General features: G+C 40.8%; 1 protein-coding gene and 1 long non-coding RNA gene across 3 annotated transcripts in view; one reads left to right on the plus strand and one right to left on the minus strand.

The window, feature by feature from the left end:
- Positions 1-396: 396 nt before the first annotated feature.
- LOC118171975 lies at positions 397-16047 on the minus strand. Its single transcript, XR_004753503.1, has 3 exons — positions 16038-16047; positions 10380-10391; positions 397-572 (listed from the first exon to the last, which is right to left on the minus strand). It is a non-coding gene; the product is annotated as an uncharacterized LOC118171975 (long non-coding RNA).
- Positions 14252-18844, plus strand: part of LIPC (lipase C, hepatic type) — a 71095-nt gene continuing 66502 nt past the window's right edge. The window contains exon 1 of one of the 2 annotated variants that reach the window (XM_035335534.1): positions 14252-14413. In XM_035335534.1, coding sequence (XP_035191425.1) covers positions 14377-14413 — 37 coding nt within the window. In that variant the 5' untranslated portion in view covers positions 14252-14376. The remainder of the gene's footprint in view (positions 14414-18844) is intronic. The other variant, XM_035335536.1, reaches the window with a different exon arrangement.

The raw sequence follows: 18844 nt of genomic DNA on the forward strand, positions 1-18844 counted from the left end.
AAGTAAGAGATGCATGAAGCCAGCAGAAATAAAGAGCTAATTCTTAGTGTGCTTTTTTAACAATATTGTGCTGTCTAGGAAAAAAATATATGGGTTTTCTTATAGAAACTACCTCCAAAATTTTTCAAGGCAAAAATAGTTCTGTTATATATGTTTGGCAAATTTAGAAAGCTACAGTCATATTCTTAGTTGATTATATTTAAGAGCCCTGCATAAAACTGCTCTTAGCAACACAAATTTCAGTATTCCTGGCAAATGCGACTTACTAATAATAAGATGCCATTTCTGAAGACACAAAGCTGATGAATGCACATGTGAGAAAAATCTCAAATAATTTTCTTCAGACAGGACCTTCTGTGAAGCTATTTTATTTGCGATTGCAATGGCGGGCATCCTGTCAATCAGGAGGGCATTTTAGTAAACACGTAATAGTAACCTTTTATTCCCTATTACCCGACGCCTGATCACCTCCCGTTTCCTCACTGCCTGAGTCTACAGATTCACAAGCTACTTGACGCTCCTCCAAACCATATATGTACAAATTTTTCTTTTTTTCAACCCTTTAATTTCTCCTTTCTTATGTTTTGAGAACTTGTGATCGTTGTTTTACTGTTCTCACACTGCTCATCCCGTTTTTCTCAAGCTTTCGCCTTACTTTGGAACAGTGAGGCCTTCTGCTGTCCACTTCCCTACTTAGCATTTCTCCTTACGACAACACAGATACCTTGGAATACAGAAAAGTAATTCTCTACTGCAAAAACACAACTTGGTTTCTCACAATTCCCCCCTCTTCTTTTCTTACTCCTATTGTTGTCTTTGCACCTCTTCACATCCGCACTCTTGAGTTTTTCCAACATTAAGGTGCAATATTCTTCTTCGGATGTCACGGGGGATGACAGATATCCAATGCCATTATTATTACAGTACCAACAAATAGTTGTTTGAGCCAGTTCTATTCAGGTAACCACGAAGTTAGTTTCTCCCAAATGTTTCTAAATCCCCAGGAATTGTCATCTTGAGCTACTCTGTGGAGGATCTCGCTTTTGTTTGTTTGTTTGTTTTTGTTTTGTTTGTTTGTTTTGTTTTGTTTTTTTCCAAATATTTTTGAGATCAGTCAAATTCATCCCATTTGATCTACATATATACAGCAACTTGTAATAATTACGGTGCATGCTCCTCCTTATGAGGTTATTAATAAATCTAATACTATTCAATTCTAGAGTACTATTTTTGCAAACGTATCAAACTTATTTTCTAGTTCTTCAATTATAGCTGAGATATTTACAACAGTGTTTTCTAATTCACACACCATTCATTTTTTTCCCCCCAGGTTTACTAATTTTTCAAGTATCTACATAAAGCAGAATTAATTTTCATTTTCGAAGTAGTAAATCTCAATGATGTCAGCTGGATACTAGAAAACAGATATTTAGAAAATAGATTAAATATTAATATTTATTAAATTAATAAATATTAACAAAATATTAATAATAGATAATAGATTATATTGATAATATATAATAGATAAGAAAGAGCAGTCAGGCACCAAAATGGGTTGCCCAGGGAGGTGGTGGAGTCACCGTCCCTGGGGGTGTTCAAGGAAAGGTTGGACGGGGTGCCTGGGGCCGTGGGTTATTGGGTGACATTGGTGGTAGGGGGGTGGTTGGACCAGATGATCTCGGAGGTGTTTTCCGACCTTAATGTTTCTGTGATTCCATGTTACACTGATGAGAGGCTAGAGCCTGGGCTGGAAAACGTTGTGTGGAACACGGGAGGTGCAGGGCAGTCCCTGTGGTCTAGGGGCTGCCTTTCTCTCAGGCAAGCCAAATGGCCCCAGGGAAGCCAGCCCCTGAAAAGGGTCCCTCAGCCCCCCCAACCCTCCTCCTTCCCCCACGTGAGGACATCTCCCAGGCTGCTCCCAACACAGCCACCTTTGGCCACACGTGGGCCACTTCATCACAGAGGCTTGCTGAGGTCACAGTGGCCACCACTGCCTGTGGGCCCTATAAAACAGGCCCCCTGCCGCTGGCCCGCCACTCGCTAAGCTACTCGGAGACTAGAGGCAGCAAGGGGAGAAGCGGCTCTGCCTGGTTTGCGAGGACAGCCATGCCACCCAGAGCAGCACCAAGAAGGAAGGCAGCTGACCAGGAAACGTGTCATGGACAGAGAGTGCCAGCAGCACCAGGAACAGCAGTGCTCGAGGGACCTCTGCTGCGCAGCCCGCAGACACATCCAAGCAATATCATTGGCACCGCAGGCGTGAACATCAAGCCAACAGCGGCATGGGACCTCAGGGTGGAACAGGTCGACCCCCTGGTGCGGCACCCTGGCCAGAAAACATGCCGAGTCGAAGGCATCCTGTTTGGGCAGTCCCAGGCAGACTGGCTCATCCTCCTGCCCAACACCGTGGAGCCCGTGGAGCTGGATCCACCAGGAGATACGGAGGAGGCAATGGAAGTGGATCCACCGCAGCCAGAACGGACCTGGGACTACCCTGGCACGTCTTCACTCTGTGCCATCAGGAAGCACAAACTGCAGCACAGGAGTGCCCGGCCAGCTCCCTACTTGTTGCTCAGGCCCCATCCCAAGCATTAGCTTGGAGCCCCCAAATCTCACGGACATCCCGCAGGCTTGCCTGCAGGATGTCCCGGCAATAAACAGCTCTTGCCAGTTCTCAGGGGTTGTGTGAGTGCTTCTTTCCCATCCCCCAGCCCTGTGCGACCGGTGGCATCCCTTCTGCACAGAGCCCCGAGGAAGAGCACAAGAGAGGACCCAGCTCCCTTCGGGCTGCCAGAGGAGTCCCCGAGGGCCACCTGCACCTTTAGCACTTGTGAAAATAGACTGAGGGGTGAAAATGGGAGTGTGTGAGCAATTATAGGTGGCTAATTTCTTACATTAGGAGTGAGTTTCTACATCTGAGTAATTGGTAACGACAGACATGGAGAAGGCTGAGGTACTCAGCAGCTTCTTTGCCTGCGTCTGCACTGGTAGATGGGCTTCCCAAGTCTTTCATTTCCCTGAACCCATAGATGGAGGCTGCGGGGTCAAAGTCCCACCCATAAGTGAAGAGCAGGTTTGACACCACCTGATGAATCTAAACATGTACAGGTGTATGGGACCTGGTGACATGAATCCCAGGGTCCTGAGGGAACTGGCTGCCTCTCTCCATCACAGTTGAAAAGTCCTGGCATTGGGCAATGTCCCCAGGTATGAGTCCATCCTTTCTCAGCTGTTCTTACTGTCGTCTCAGGAGTCAGGAGCACTCGGAACACTCCTTCCCACTCAGGTTGCAGCTTCGATTCTTTCCATGTTCGCATCAGATCCCAATCTCCTGCTTGGAATGGATGGATCAGGACTTCCAAGGGTGGGGTTTGAGCTAACAGTCCATGGGTCCTGAGAGATGACAAAGAGGACGACAGCCTGAGTAAACAGTTCTTAAGAAAAGTATATTTTGTCTCAAACTGAGGTAACTCATTCCCTTTGTCCAAGTACAGCAATCCAAATAATATTTCATATGGTGAAACTCCCACATCTTTTCTTGGTGCAGTTCGAATTCAGAGAAGTGCCAAAGGTAAGCACTTTGTCTGGGGAAGCTGAGTTTCCAGACCTTAGTCAATTGCTTCCTTACTGTCTGATCCTCTCCACCCTTCCAGAAGATGAAGGATGCCAAGGAGTGTGAAATTTCCACTTAATTCCTAGAGTCCATGTTAGCCCTTGCAGCATTTCTGACATGAAGTGATTTCTTTGATCAGAGTCAATATTTTCAACAATTCCATACCTGGGAGTTACTTGTTCTAGAATTCAGTTACGATGTTTGCAGTAGCAGATGCTGAAGGGAAAGCTTCCACCCACCCTGACAAATGATCTACCAAGACTAATAAGTATTTAAATCTACCTACTCTAAGGAGTTCTGTGAAATCTACCTGTACATTTTGGAAGCATTGAATTCCTGGTTCTCGCTCCCCTTGGGCTGAGTGCAGATAATTTTCCTGTTTACCTTTTGACATACTACACAACTCCTGCATACTTGTTCAGCCAGAGTATATAGATTCCTACACATACATATTTTGATAGCACAGCATCACATGTTGCTTGAATTTCCCAATGACCCTCTTGATGTAAAATAGTTAATATTTGCCTCATTAGCACTTTCTTCAGCATTTCTCTCCCATCAGGGAGTATCTCTTTTCCTTTGGACTTCGTGACTCCTAATTCCTTAAAAACCTCTTTCTCTTAAAACTTTTTAGTTCTTTTAAGTTTTGGGTAGGAATAGCTCAACAGTTCCCTGAATCCTTTCCGGATTTATTCTTCATTCCCTCTTAGACACAAGATGCCCTAAATACTTGACTTCTCTTTCTACGAATTTTAATTTATTTTCCAATACCTTCAAGTCCTGTTTTCCCAGAAAGTCGAATACTTTGTTAGTGGCTTCCTTCACAACTGTTTTCTCCTGTCCTAACAATAAAAGATCATCCACATACTGTAATAGTAACACCTTCTTTGGAGGTTGGAATTACTCCAAAATTTGTTCTAGAACTTGCCCAAATAAATTCGTGGCCCTGTAAACCCCTGAAATACAAAATGAAGAAGGGAAGGAAACTTTGATACACACAACAAATGTCATGAGTAGCAAAATTTATGCTAAAACCAAACCAAATTATAGATTTTTAATAAACCTCGGAGAAAAAGTTTTCAGCAGAACACACAAATGGGAAGTCTTCCCCTTCCTGGCAGCATCAAACTGTTGTGCACATTTGGTGAGAGAAGAAGCACTATCATCCCACGTGTCTTTCAGAATAGCTGTGTCAGTTGACGTGTACAGTTGACGTGGTCCTGACTGATCCGATCTGCTGGGTGCTGTTCCTAATGTGTATAACCATGAAACTTGTGCAAAATGGACTTTGGCAATAGTCGCTGTCTGCAGCATAGGATAGCTCTATTGTACTGGTACACGGTGCATTAAATGCTTTCATTCCTGCATGCCGGTCATTTCAGTAAAGTTATGGAGCAAGATATCTGGCTATTCTGATTTAGAAGAACGGCTACACAACACAGGTGTGTCAACTTTTAAAGATGAGATGTGTTGGCTGACCAATACCTTTTGTGCACATCAGACAGTGGTGAAATCAAAATTCTCCCCTCTAAAGTTTTCAAATCCATCACTTCTGAGAGAGAAAGAAGAACTGAGACTGTTATAATACCTGTCTTCATTTTCGTCCCCTTTAATCAGAGCAGCATACAAGCTTCTCCATTTCCTGTGCATGGTCAATTCAATTACCTGTCATTAGAAAACACTTTTCAAAGAGCATTACAATATTAAACTCTTCAGTAGAATTCTCCATGTGAAAATGGCAAAACATTTGGTAAGAACAGACCTAATAAAACGCTGCCAGAAAGTCACACTGAAACAGTTTTTTCCCTGTGTTTTCTCTAGTTTGCAGATAAACAGAAGCCAAGAGGAGTTAGATCACACAGTTGGGCAGTGTTAAATCTGGAATTAAAATCTGGGGTCAAAAATCCTTGCCCATTGAAGTCAATTTTAATATTTCACTGACTGCAACAGGACCCAATTAGCATATTAAAACAGGATTTGCCCTGTGCTCCAAGGATGCATTATGCTCTAAGAGAGAAATGTTTAAAAACGGCAGAACTTTTAAAAAGCCATGCTCAGGTATTTTTCTTTCAAATTTACATAATATTTGTTTTTATTTCTGTACCTGTATTGGCTTGAACTGGCACATAAAAACATCAAATGTCACAAGAACTACAGACGCAGGATCCTTTCTAAGAAGCATTCCTACAGATCAGTACTAGTGCACAGGGGCAAACACAGCAATGTAACTGCAACGCCTCGGTCCCAGACTGGCTCAGATGCAAAGTACAGACGTTATGGCCAAAGGCTTTTTTTAGTAGATGTTTACCTATCTGGTTCAAAAGGATGCAGGACAAAAGGAAGAATGCACAGACAAGGCAGAGGAAGTGCACAAAATACTAAAAAAGAACACAAAAAAGTGCCACCATACCTCTTCTGTACATTCAGTTGTAGTGTAACTGGAAATACAAATCAATACAGTTTGACCCACAGTTATACTGGCTACTTCCATGCTCACAGAGCAAGTCACAACGAGCTTCTTGGAAAGTTGAGATCATTGACTGGTGACTTTGAAGTGGTGGTGAAGAGAACAAGAAGCACTGATGTTTTAATGCTGCAGTAAATCTGTAGCAGAAGAGGTCTAGGCTAAGGCTCATGTAAAGGGTTTATCAATGACTTCTCAGAAAGCTCAGCCAAAACAATGAGAAGGCACAAAACAGCCAGTGCAACCCAGCCCAACAAAAACAGCTTCTCCTTGTTATAAATTGTGGCTATTTTCCCTGTGTGAATCCAGGTCCTCTTCAAGGCTGTACAGTCTTGATCTCAGGCAAACTTCTCCCAGGGTTTGTCTCTTTGTAGCCACTAGGTGTCACTTTATTAAGATTATTTTTCAGGTCTATGGGCTTCATTCATTATAGCACACAACCTCTTAATTTCATTCCCTTTTTAAATCGTTTTCCTTTTTACATGAGCTGGTAATGCTGATGAATATTTTATCTAATTTAATAGTCATTATTATTCCATATTCCCAAATCTGAGCTCTCAAAACACAGTGGCAAATTGAAGGGAAAAAGAAAAAAGTGAAATCATTCCCTTTATTCAGAAAAGTGTAAATGTCATCTAAATTTGGCTACCACATTTGCAGTTTGGGACCAGTATTTTAGCCCTACAAAATCACTTTTGCTTTGTTTTGTAATTCTGTTGCAACTTAGAAAATTACAGGACTGGAAAACACTGGGCCCTTGGCATGGGCAGGCAGCACTGACAGATTGCGATCGTGTGGTGACTTTGAATGAAAAACATGAAGCCTGAGCTACCAGTTCCCATTTTTCTCTTGCTCAGTTCATACGATGAGTCAGAAATGATGCAGCGGAGAATGAAAAGCAGAGAAATGAACACACCGAGAAAAAAAAGCAGTGTCACTTGCAGAGCAGATGGTATAATTTGGCCTACTGCAAGTAACAAAGAGGCTGTCAGGCTCAGTGTTTATGGCTTAAAAGCTCCATGTATTTTATGCTGAACGTGATAACTCTCGGCTTTCTGATGCTTTTGACTTTAAACTTGGACTAAAAGTTCACCACTGCTGAGTGTGACCCAGTTTGAAAATGGTTCTCCTGTACAGCCAAATGGAAAGCTTTGCAGTTTTGGTACCAGTATGAAGGAAAGCTGCTATCAAACCAGAAGTAATAATCAGGGGAAGTGTGAGTCCATTTACAAGAGGAGCCTCTAACAGCTTCCTTGCTTGTCCAGCTAGTATGCTAGCTTTCTATAAATATATCAGGGTGAACAGTAAAAAACTGAGCAGAGAATAAGCTATAAAATGTTCCCAACAAAAAGGAGGTGGAAATCAGAATGTTTTTAAATGATACAGTGAAAATCTGTATCAGCCTCCCGGGAGAGTGCAAAATGCAAGAAACTTAACTCATTTTAAGGCAGACTGATAAAATAGGTATAGGCAGGAGAGGGATAACACAACACAAATGTCTGTGCTGGCCCAGGGGTATCCTCTCTAGTCTGTACCCTCACTGGATGACAGCTTAGCCATGCCTATGAAGGAGAGCTGGCGCAGAGATTAGTATTAAGCCCTGGGGCTGTCAGACAAGAAAAACATAAAATGTCGTGAGAAGTTCCAAGGGCTATAGAATATTTGAAAGACATGCAGGATGAAGAGATCTTATGTTGCTTTTATGGTTTATTCTGAAACATTATGCACTTCAAAGTAATGACTGCTAACTCTCTTAGTATGTTAGTTCCACCCTAGCAGCTGTAAACTCTGTTCTAAAAAGTTAATTGTCTTGCGTGCCTCAGTTCAGCTGATTATTCCAGTTTCTAGTAATTAAGATTGCATTTCATGATTCTCAGCCTTATTAAATTAATGTTTACTGTTTTGTATGCTACAAAAATAATACTTGCCATTATTTTAATTAAATTATTCACAAATGGCATTGGTTCCACTTCAGATGTATGTATAATGAGAAAAGGACCAAGCAGATGCATCATTCATCATACATTTTTATGTAGTTTTTTTTCTGTTAATTGGAGGTACACAGACCATTCACATTAAATGCAAACCTTCCTAATTTATCTTCCTGATTTTTGAAAAAAAAAAAAATCTTCAAACTAAAACAAGGAAATCATTCTTTATTTATCTTTACACCTCATTTCAGGCAATTTTTTCCAGCCCTGCCATGGTTCTGAGAGTCTCCTTGCCCAGATGCCCTGGTGTGCTGCAAAACGCACCGAGAATAATGAGAGGCTGCTTTTTTCTCCAGTACTGCCACACATATGTTCAGTACTGTAGAACAAAACAGGATTAAATCTGATATTCTATCCTGTTACAACCCCATCCAGAGCATATCCCAACTTATGTGAATTTCAGTTTTATTTATTTTTTTTAATATTATTCCTTGCAGCCAGAAGACTGACTATTTTAATAAGGTGAGGGGCCTAATCCAATGGGCCAAATTCAGTTGTCCCACTGAGGCCAATGGGCTTATCCAATTTATCCTGTTGTAACTGAGCCATTTCTGACTCACACCAGGGAAATGAAGCAGCATCTGGCCCAAAGCCCAAAAGGTAAAATTGTCTGGGGACATTTTCTGTCCTGTAAATTATCATGTAGCTGGTGCAAAATGAGTTAGTGAGGCTACATGTTCACTAAACCCCAGCCCACAATAGAGTCTGCTTTAGAGGACAGCAAAAGGGACTGTAGCAGTCGACAGCTTAGGGTGACTTTGTCCCTTAGCTTGTAATTTGCTGCAGGACTGGGACAGAGAATCAGAAGAGCTTTCTCCTGCAGATCCCGAATGTGACGCAGCAATTTGCCATTCCTTCAGACACGGGGGATGGTCTGTCAGAGGCATGCACCGAAGTATGATCAAAATTTAAAATAACATGGAAAGCTGTGTCTTGAAAGGATGGATTTAAAATTGGGCTCTTCCCTTTCTGAGCACACAGTTAAATGCCTTCTGTTATGAATAAAAATACTAATCTTTGTTTACACTTCTTTTCTTAAATTCTCATTTCCAGTCTGATCTTTAATTTAGGACCAAGTAAAACTTAGCACAACCCAAAGGAACAGTCCAACCAGGTATCGGAGATCAGATTGCTGAGAGCTAAACTGAGCTTTGCTGTGGATTTAGTCAAAATTTTGCTGGCGGTTCTTATAGCATGAAACAGTGTCCAGATACACTGAAGATGGGCTTTAGCACAATGTTAATATACACACTGGATCAACAGATTTATCTTGCCAGTGTATCTAAGGTTCCATCTAAAATTCATACACCACAGTTGAGTTCCTTCATTAGAACTGAATATTTTTGTTGATTGTGGCTTGTTGGAAGGAGGAGAGGAGCGAGAATAATGGCCATCTCTAAGGAGTAAAGGTACATACACATTTACATGCCTTTCCTAAGAAGCTACAACATAAAGCAAAAAGAATTCACAAGTATCTACAAATTCTAGGTAACACGAAAATGTATGGCAGACTTTTCATCATCCTGCCACCAGATTATTTCCACAAGTGATGAATGAATTGTACCTTCTACAATGATAACTTATTCATTGCATACTTTTATCTCTGCAAAAGCTCATGAATCTGTCCATACACCTTCTTTCACTGAGCAGGGCAGATATTCTTTAACCAGCTCTCTCCATATATTTCTGTGTCCAGTTAATTGTTAACCTTTGCTAATCCGCTTTCTTATTTGCTCATAATCACTGTGATCAAGGACGTTAGAAGCACCTAAGGCAGTCTGTGTAAAATTCAGCACAGGAGACTATATAGAACATCCATAGAACATCTGAGAGCACTAGTGGAAAAGGGGACGGGGGCCAACAATGGAAAGCACTGCTTCTAATATAGGAAATGAGAAATTTGCAAAAATTAGAGAGAACAAAGAGAAGAAGAGCTGTAAAATCTCTGCTTTTATAGCCAGGCATGTCAGATGTCTTCTTTTCTGATACATTTGGAAAGCACAGATCATTGTTATTTGCAAATCATATTCTTTCCATGTTGGAATTCTTCTGGGAGGGAGGTGCCAAAATCCAAGCTTCTTTCCACAAACCAGTTGTTATCAGATCACTGTCAAATAATTGCAGATTCATTTTTATGACTGTGAAAATGTTTCCTCGGTGATTAATTAGGCCTGCATACTGTAATCAGGGCATGCTGGGTAGTATTTTATTCTAGAATGGATGCACTGTTGAAAAATCATGACTCTTAGATAAAAGGGATATATATTTTTTCACATTCTGCTACTAATTTCTAGGGAAATTCTACCAGCACCTTTTGCCTTTTCTTAAGACGAATCTGGAAGTCAGAGCATGGGGTGTGTTGCCACTTACTTACCATGCCTTTTCCTTCCTGGAAAGCTGGAAGCACTCAGCCTGTTCACAGAGGCGTTAGCCATTTTGTTCCGAGTTGCTACAGCCTGTTCAAGATCAGACTGGTTGCTCACAGAAAGTTACATTTGTTCTTTCTGCTTTCTTTGTTGTTCCCTTAAACCAAAAGTAGAAGGCTGTTATTTGTGTTTGCCGAAACAGAAGAGTGCCTGAGCTGGAGGAAGAAGGCATTCACAAACAAGCAGGAAAGGACACAAGGAAGCATCCAGGGTCATGTGGCTTGACTGGCGTCATCCTATTTCAGTTTCACAACACTTGTTTCTTTTATCCATTGTTTCTCCTGAGGTTTTTCTTCAGACCATATGCAGATGAACTCTCGCCAGTTCACTTCTAGCAGAGGTCGGTATGAAATGGCTGCTCTGACCTGCTGTGGTCTGGATCTGTTCCCTCCTGTTATGTTCTGATGGTGGGAGAACAGCCTTCAATTGGACATGTAATGTAAGGTTTTTCTGGCAGTCCATGCTCTGCTACAGTCCACTTCTAAAATTATTTCTCCAGATAGGCTTATGGTAATTTGATGACCCATCAGTGCATGGAAAGTTCAAAATCTGGCTCCCAAAGTCTACAGTAATAACAGTTAATTCTTATATAGTGCATTGTAGCTATATAAGCACTTTATGAGGCAATTTTAGTATTATTATTCCCATGTCACAGACAGCAAAACAGACAGAGTGTCACCACGGCTGAGCCAGGAAGAGAACCCAGAGCTCTGGCTGTTTGCCCTCTCCATGCTGCATTTTGGTATTAGTTAAGGCAGCGGTTAAAATAAAACACTGCCCAGCAAATCACTGATGTAGAAATATTTATGGGGCACAATTCAGTGTAAGCCAATGCATTGCCATCGACTTTATTACAGTGACATTTGCTTATACCCCAAGCAGTTATTCTTGGAAAGCGAGGTCCGCACCTTGGCAGCGGTCTGGTGCAGTACAGTGAAGAGCACGAGGCAGGAAGGAGAGGTGACCTTGAGAGTCAGGTAGCCCTGTCTGTTCATGAGAGGAAAATGGTCTGCAACACCACACACAGGCACAACCAGTTGGCTCCAAGTGGTCAGACCTTGTTCAGACACAGCCCAGGGCGTAGGCACAAAATCACCCCGTGGTGACCGACAATGGTAAAATAAGCTGTTGGCTCCTGCCAGTAGTGTGGGATATTTATTTATTTATTTATTTTTTATGCTTCTTGAAAGTTTAGAGCTGTGCAAGGAATGTTGGAGACAAAAAATCTTCTCTAGGTCAGTGAAATGTATTCAACACTGTCTGTAATTAGGGGGGGTTTAACTTCACCACGACGTAGGAGCCATGACTGAAAGAGGCGCAGTCCCAGTACCCCCAGGCCCTCAGCTCTCCGCTCACTGCTCGACAGCAATCTAATTGTGCCAGACGTGCCATTTGCTTGGAGTTACTGATCTCAGTGACACAAACGCCTATCTCCTACGCACAGGACAGGAGCCACCAACTCACTTCACACAAGCCGCACAAGAGTAAGCAGGGTGCAAACCCACAGGCTAAAGCAGGGCAGTGCACTGGCGTTCAGCTGCCAGCAAGGCCTGCTGGCAGAGCACGCGGGCTGAGGGTCAGACTTACTGTTCGGATCAAACTACAACAGACTCTAATCTTCAGCAGGAGATTTTAGCCCAAAAGAGTAGCATTGGTAAAAATATCCCAATTTAAGCATCTGAATCCAAATGTCCAAAATCTGATGTCACTGACTTCACCCTGCTCCAAAACCCTTAGTGACATTTTTTTATGCTTCTGATCTGGAACTAAGGCCACACGAGGGCAGTACAGGGGGGGAAGTAGAATCCACAGATACGAATTTAACAATAAACCTGAGTTTCCTGTCTTGTCATGAAATCTGGAGAGGTAGAACAGTGTCTCCTTAGTAGAATGGCCTGCATTTATCCCACTAACTCCAGATAAATATTTCTGTTCAGCCTCCTCTCTCTTTCTCTGTCTTTTCTCCCTCCTTTTTATTTCCTTCTCACCTGCGTGAATATTCTCTCTGCTAGAGCTGTAGCTCTGAAGTGCTTTATAGATTGAGACTTCGGTGCCCTTTGCTTTGCAGATACACAGTGATCGGGCTCCTAACAGGAGAAAAACTGTATGAGATGTGGAAAGTGATATGCCACGCCTGCACTTTGGAGGGGTGAACATTTTCTGCTGGAGCAAAGTCTCCAGGACTGTGGTTAAATACTCATGGTTTCCATCATATAAACCAAAAAAGCAAAATCCCCTCAGACAGCAAACAAGAGCAATGACCTTGTGTTAGCCAAGCATCATTTTTGCATTATTTCCCTAGTCTAGGAAACATATTTTTCAGTACCTCTCAGCTAAAAACCTCAAAAACCCCTCAAAACCTCAATAGGGTTCATTCCTCTAATTCACTGGGACAGCTGTTCAAGTACTTTTTTTGAAGATGAAAGCAGCCAGAATTCTTAAAATCCTCTAGTTCGGTTTTACTATGAACATGTTCTTAATACATGCAGTATGTATTTATACAAACTCAGGAGTACTAATTTAAGTTTGTGTGTATTGGAATTCACTGATCATCTTGCTCCACTATCATCTTTAAAAGATAAATCTCCTAGGATTTATCTGCAATATTCTACAATTTCTTTATATTCAATGTTGGTTTCATAAGCAATTGATTGTTTTAAAATTGATATTGCCATCACATATAATTAGATGCTGTGATAAATGGAAGAGGTCTCTCTCAGATCCTTAAGGAAATGTCCCATTTTCTAATCATCACACTCAGCATCCTGTTCAAAGATGGATTTTTATCCATTACTTGTTTTTTTCTACTGCTGTGCTATTCTTACTAAAGCAGAGAATCATATTCTTTTATTTCAACATGCTCTGCATTACTTCCCCTGTATCATCCATGCTAGCCACAGCTGTGACACTGTATCCTCTAAGAAAACAATAAAATTAATGTGGTAGAACATTTCTGTCTTTAAATCCAGGGTGATTGGCTTCCACAGAATTATGCTTTTCAGGGTATTCCTTCGTGAGATCCTACAAAATAGCCTTACAATATTCTCAGTCACAATTGATGCTAAGGCAACAAAGACCACTCCAACTGTTTCTGCATATCGTATAAGCCTTTCCTTGAGCAATGGTTTTGTACCTACCCCTGTATCCAATCAATTAAATCCCATGTTAGGACTTCATTTTTATTTTTGCATCCTTGCAAATTCCTACCTGATTACATGGACCTGTTTTACCGTATGAGTTCCAGTATACAGAAGACTGCTGTGAGTATTTGATCTGCACACCAGCTAATGCATCTGTGGTCGTAACAGGAAATCTGATCTATCTCATACACAGTTCCTGTACTCTGCTCTAAAGTCAGCTTCAAAGTAACTGTTATAGGCAAAATACCAGTCTCTTTTAAGGGAATGACAAATCAGCCTTTGACTTATAAATGGCCAGGATTTGGGTCTAAATCATTTCTGTCTTCTGTCTCTGATAGTTTGCTATAATTTGAGAGAACCAGTTCTGCTGATTTTGGGTACACAAATGTTATGGTTGTCTTATAGAGAAAATGCCATTTAGCTCATAATAGAGGCCTGTATTTTTAAAGTTAAAAAGCCAATTCTGAGACCCTGTCCTGGATGCCTAAATGCATGTGTCTTACTTATATAGTGGATGTGTATTTTGGCACATGAATGTAGTACACAACGATCTTATTTAGCAACATTTTTAAGAACACGCTGGTTTTGCAAAAGCAAGCACTCAAATATGTGACAGAGTTGTGCCTTCTGTTGAAGAGGACGTACAACTGAGAAATGTTAGCTTGTGATACCTATTCACTGTTCCTGAGGAGTCAATCTTCATTAAAGTCTTTTTTCAACTTTCATCTTACAAAAAAAGCTTATGTTAAAGTGGAACATATCATCAAGTAAGATACAAGGTAAGCAATTTTTTTTTATTATTTTTTTTAATGTAATGAGAAATACCTGGTGGTCTGGATTCTGTTCAGACTTGTTGGTTTACCGAGCTGCTCTTTTTTTACGGAGATATTAGAAATGAAGGCTTAAAATTAGATTCCTTGTTATAAGATTCCTTGTCACATATGACTGAGAATACTTGTGAAAACACAAATTGGTTCGTATGAGAGGTTTAGGAATCTACTGTTAGTTTTAATTTCCAGGTTCAGTCCTTCAAGTCAACAATCAACAATTGACTCACTCTCAGACCCAAATATTGCAGAGTTTGCTGATTTTCCTGTGTGATTAAGATGTCCATATTCTATTGAAAATCAAAATGAGAATCTAATTCTGTTGAAATTGTTAGTAATGTACTCACTGTGTTTACTAAGAGTTTTCTGTATTTTCTTGTAAAGTTCTTTCTGATAGATAAAGTAATAAAGTCCAAAATGAGAGAGAGGTAAATGCTGTTCAGGCACCATCCTAAAGATATTTTGTAGTTTAAAATATTTAACATTATGTTCTGCCATCAGTGGATGGATACTTGGCAAGATTGACTAAAATAACTGTTGAAACAGGAAAACTAGTGATCATTTAACAGTGCAGAAGGCTTCTAACATGATTCAGAGCCTGTGGGAAATGTGATATGATTGGTTAATGCTGTGTCTGCCAATTAAACAAAGCTAGTCAAATTATTCACAGCAAATAAAGTCTGCTGAAAAGTGAACCCGTTTTACTCATAGCAGATTATTCAAAGATGACTTTTATTTCTCTAAACACACTTTTTGTTCTGGTAAGGATTAGGAGACCATCCACAATGGTCTGCAGTCTCTCTGGCTGCTAAAATGCCCAGTATGTGTGATTTTTTGTTCACTGCAGTTCCAGGACCCTGTACTAGCAGTGCCAGTGGATTACAGCACTGCGTCAAGACCTCACCAGCTTTCTGGAGAAGGTCCTATCTTCTCAGTTTTGCTAAGTACTAAATTGACTTTTATCCATTTAGAAATATATTTCAGTGGCAGCTTTGGTGCTGGAATAAATTTCTGATTTTTCCTGACCATAAGCCTGCTACTCAGTGAAGGAGAAGAGCTGCTTACACTTAGCAGAATGGAAGAATGGGAACCAAGCCCTGCTTTCTATTTAACTCAAGTAACTCAAGAAAAAAACCTCTCCAGCACAATGTCTACTTTCAGGTTATATGAGAAGATCAGCCAGTGCAGCCAGTGCTTCTACTCCCAACACAGAGACAAAAGTCAATGAAAGCAAGGTCTTTAGGTGAAAATCTGTTCCTTGATGCACTATAACCATTCTGTGAATTACCAGGAATGCTTTTTTTGTTACGTGGCTCTCCCACAATTTGAACAGGTTTACATAAATCATTTTTTCACTTCACTGTCTGTGTATAGACTACTCTATTTTTTCAGTGTAGTATGAAGAAAAAGTGGGTAAAAGCCTCTTGTTCATGTCTTACACTGTCTCAGTCTTTCCCTCACCTTCCAAGCAGAGTATGGATCTTTTTTAAAGAAGCTGCAACACAGTCAGAAGAAAATATAGAACCTTAAGAAACAATGCGTTGAATCTCTGAAAAAGTTTATCAGGTTTCCCAACTTTTTTTTTTCTTCCTCTACCTCTGAAAACAAACAAAATACAGCCTGCCAGCTAGCCTCATTTTATAGGAGCAGGTATCCCCAAAGCACTGAGCCTCCTATTTCACTTAAATCTCCATTCTCCTTTTGTTTCCCATATTGCTCCACAATTTTACAATGCTTCTCAGTGAAAGCACCTTTCCATGACAATCAGTGGCCATCAGCTTCCCAGCCCATGGGCATACATTCTCTGTTCCCAAGTAGTAATAGTCTCTTTCCTTTATCCAGCTGCATCATTGACTGCCAAGAGTTTCTCCTGTTCAGAGAACACATTTCAGCTCCCACACATTTTGGGTCTAAAATGATTTTTATGATAGTATTTATATATACAGCACCTTTTTTCCCAAAGCACTTTAAACAAAGGAAAGATATACATGCTTTGCCCAGAGGTCATTTAATCCACCACGGCAACGCAGCCACCCATAGCTTGAAATACAGCAACTGTTAATAGTGCATAGCAATACAAGAGCACTTTAGGTCAGCAAATTATGAACGCATTTGTTCCCTATGAAGCTGTTGCTGTAATTTAGGAAAGGAGTAAGCAGAATAATTACTCTGTTTGGAGTTTGGCCAGGAGACCGAAATTAACAGCTTTCAGACTTTAGTAAAAAATATGCAAGTGTTTAAAATGGCCACAAATTACATGGACCTAAGTTTTACATTTAATTTGAGAGATGAATGAGCAGGTCATTTTGCTGCCAATGGGTCTGTAACTAGTTTTCCTCTGAGCTTTTTAAGATACGTTCTTTCTACTTCTTTGTTTAACAAAGCTTCTGCACTCAACATCTCTTTTCCTTCTATATTAAATGCCTTGCAATCCCTCAGTTATAAAACCCATGCAAAAATGTATGGCAAAAATGAATTAAAAAAAAAAAAAAAAAAAAAAAAGCAGTCATTATATTGTACTGTGTACACTGAAAAGCCTTAATTTGTTTTAATATAATAATCTTGTCTTATGGCCAGGAAGAAGACCAACAGTTTTCTATTGAATTGTTTCAAGGCAAATTAGGCTTCTGCTAGGAGCTTTTACTTCTACTTGCTTACCAAGACAAAGATTAGAAAGAAAAGCGTCCTTTGCAATTTTAATTTGATGACTGACCGGGGTTCTGGATGCTCTAAAATGATTTGGGATTATCCCAGGTGAGACATTATTTCTATTCCTGCCTCGTGGAATCAAGAGCCTTATGAAAATGTCCATCGAGATCCAATAGAAGGAAAGGACTTGGCCGCTGCGAGGATTTACTGTCCTGCCTTCTGGAGTAGTGGACGAAGGTGTTCACCCACCAACCCACCGGAATGCAATGTAGTCAGCAAGGAATTTATGCTCTTGAGAGAAAGTAAGTCACGTATATTCATAGAGATTAGGAAGGAATTTTCACAGGAGGACCACATGTTTTCTTCATAGCTGTTTAGTTAGATTTGGTAAAAGTTAGCATATACTTTCTACCAATTTAAAGACAATATGAACCCCCCCAAGTTAGTCCAGAATGGCCAAGATCTTACTCAAAGACTAAAAGATGCAATAAAGATGTAGTCTGGAGCTTCAGGGACACAGCTGCTTTTTAGCTGTAGGCATACAGCTGGAACGACATGCCTGAAGACTGGTGGGCAGTGAGCCTTGGAAAAGGAAAAAGAGCAGGAAATTCAACAGGCCAGATCTCTTATTTAAAGGTCCTTACTGTAGTTTCTGATACCCATGCACAGGACTCTACCTGCGTATGTAATGCAGAATAATGCAGAATCCCAGCCCGACTACGCACAGCATGGTGATGGTAGCATGCCAGCTATTCCCCCTTTCGTGCTTCTCAGGCATATAGACAACAGGAAATCCTGGGCCTCCCCTGCCACTGCTCAACCCCTGCAAAAGGGTATAGAGAAGGGCTCAGTTTAGCCCTATTAGGCCATGAACTGAAGGCTAGGCTTCAGATCGTTTTGTGCCAGCACACCTTTATTGGGCAGCTGTTATCTAACGTGTGTAAGGAGCTTCTGAGTCAGAGCTGGTAAATAAATACTCTTGATATGAGCATGAACCAAACTGACATATAGTTATTTACATAAGCAAAAGCCCTAGTGCAGACGCAGTTGTGTGGAGGTTGTTTTTTCTGGGAAGGCGGGGAGGGCGGGGGAAGAGCACCTCAACCACAGTAAACAGGAATGTGCTGCATCCACATTTGTAACACACTCTTTGCACGCCAAGACTGGTGCACCAGCAAAGCTTCCTGACTGCAAACGTAGCCAGGCCTATAATCTACATTTGGTCTTGGCAGTAATCTCCCACTGACATAATTGATAGGTCTGGTCTTAAGTCATGGATTTCACAGAGCCTACCATTTACACTCTGACCCAAAATTATATTTAGATTATACACACATCTCTTCCTGCTCAGAGAATAAAAAGCTGCACAGTACATCTTTCAGGAAGACCATAGAGACTCCACACATCCATCTCTAAAGACAAAATCATTTTTCAAAGCTTTCCATCATGTTCTGCAGTAGTTATTAATATGTAGCCAACATCCTATACGCATCATACACAGAAGACCAGGGAAATAACTACGATATGATTTCATTATCCAGGTGAAAAATGTCCTTCCTTAAAGCAATCTAGTTATTGAGGAAGTACTGCATGTTATGAGATATGACCAAGATATTTCTTTCATCAAACATAATGAAGCTGGTGCAAGCAATGCGAGACTTAAAATCTCTGTGACTTTCTACCTCAGGAGGCCAATACAAAGCAGAAGGCTTTTTCAAGTTATTTTATTATAAA

The sequence above is a fragment of the Oxyura jamaicensis genome, chromosome 10 (assembly GCF_011077185.1).
Source record: "Oxyura jamaicensis isolate SHBP4307 breed ruddy duck chromosome 10, BPBGC_Ojam_1.0, whole genome shotgun sequence".
Classification (NCBI taxonomy): domain Eukaryota; kingdom Metazoa; phylum Chordata; class Aves; order Anseriformes; family Anatidae; genus Oxyura; species Oxyura jamaicensis.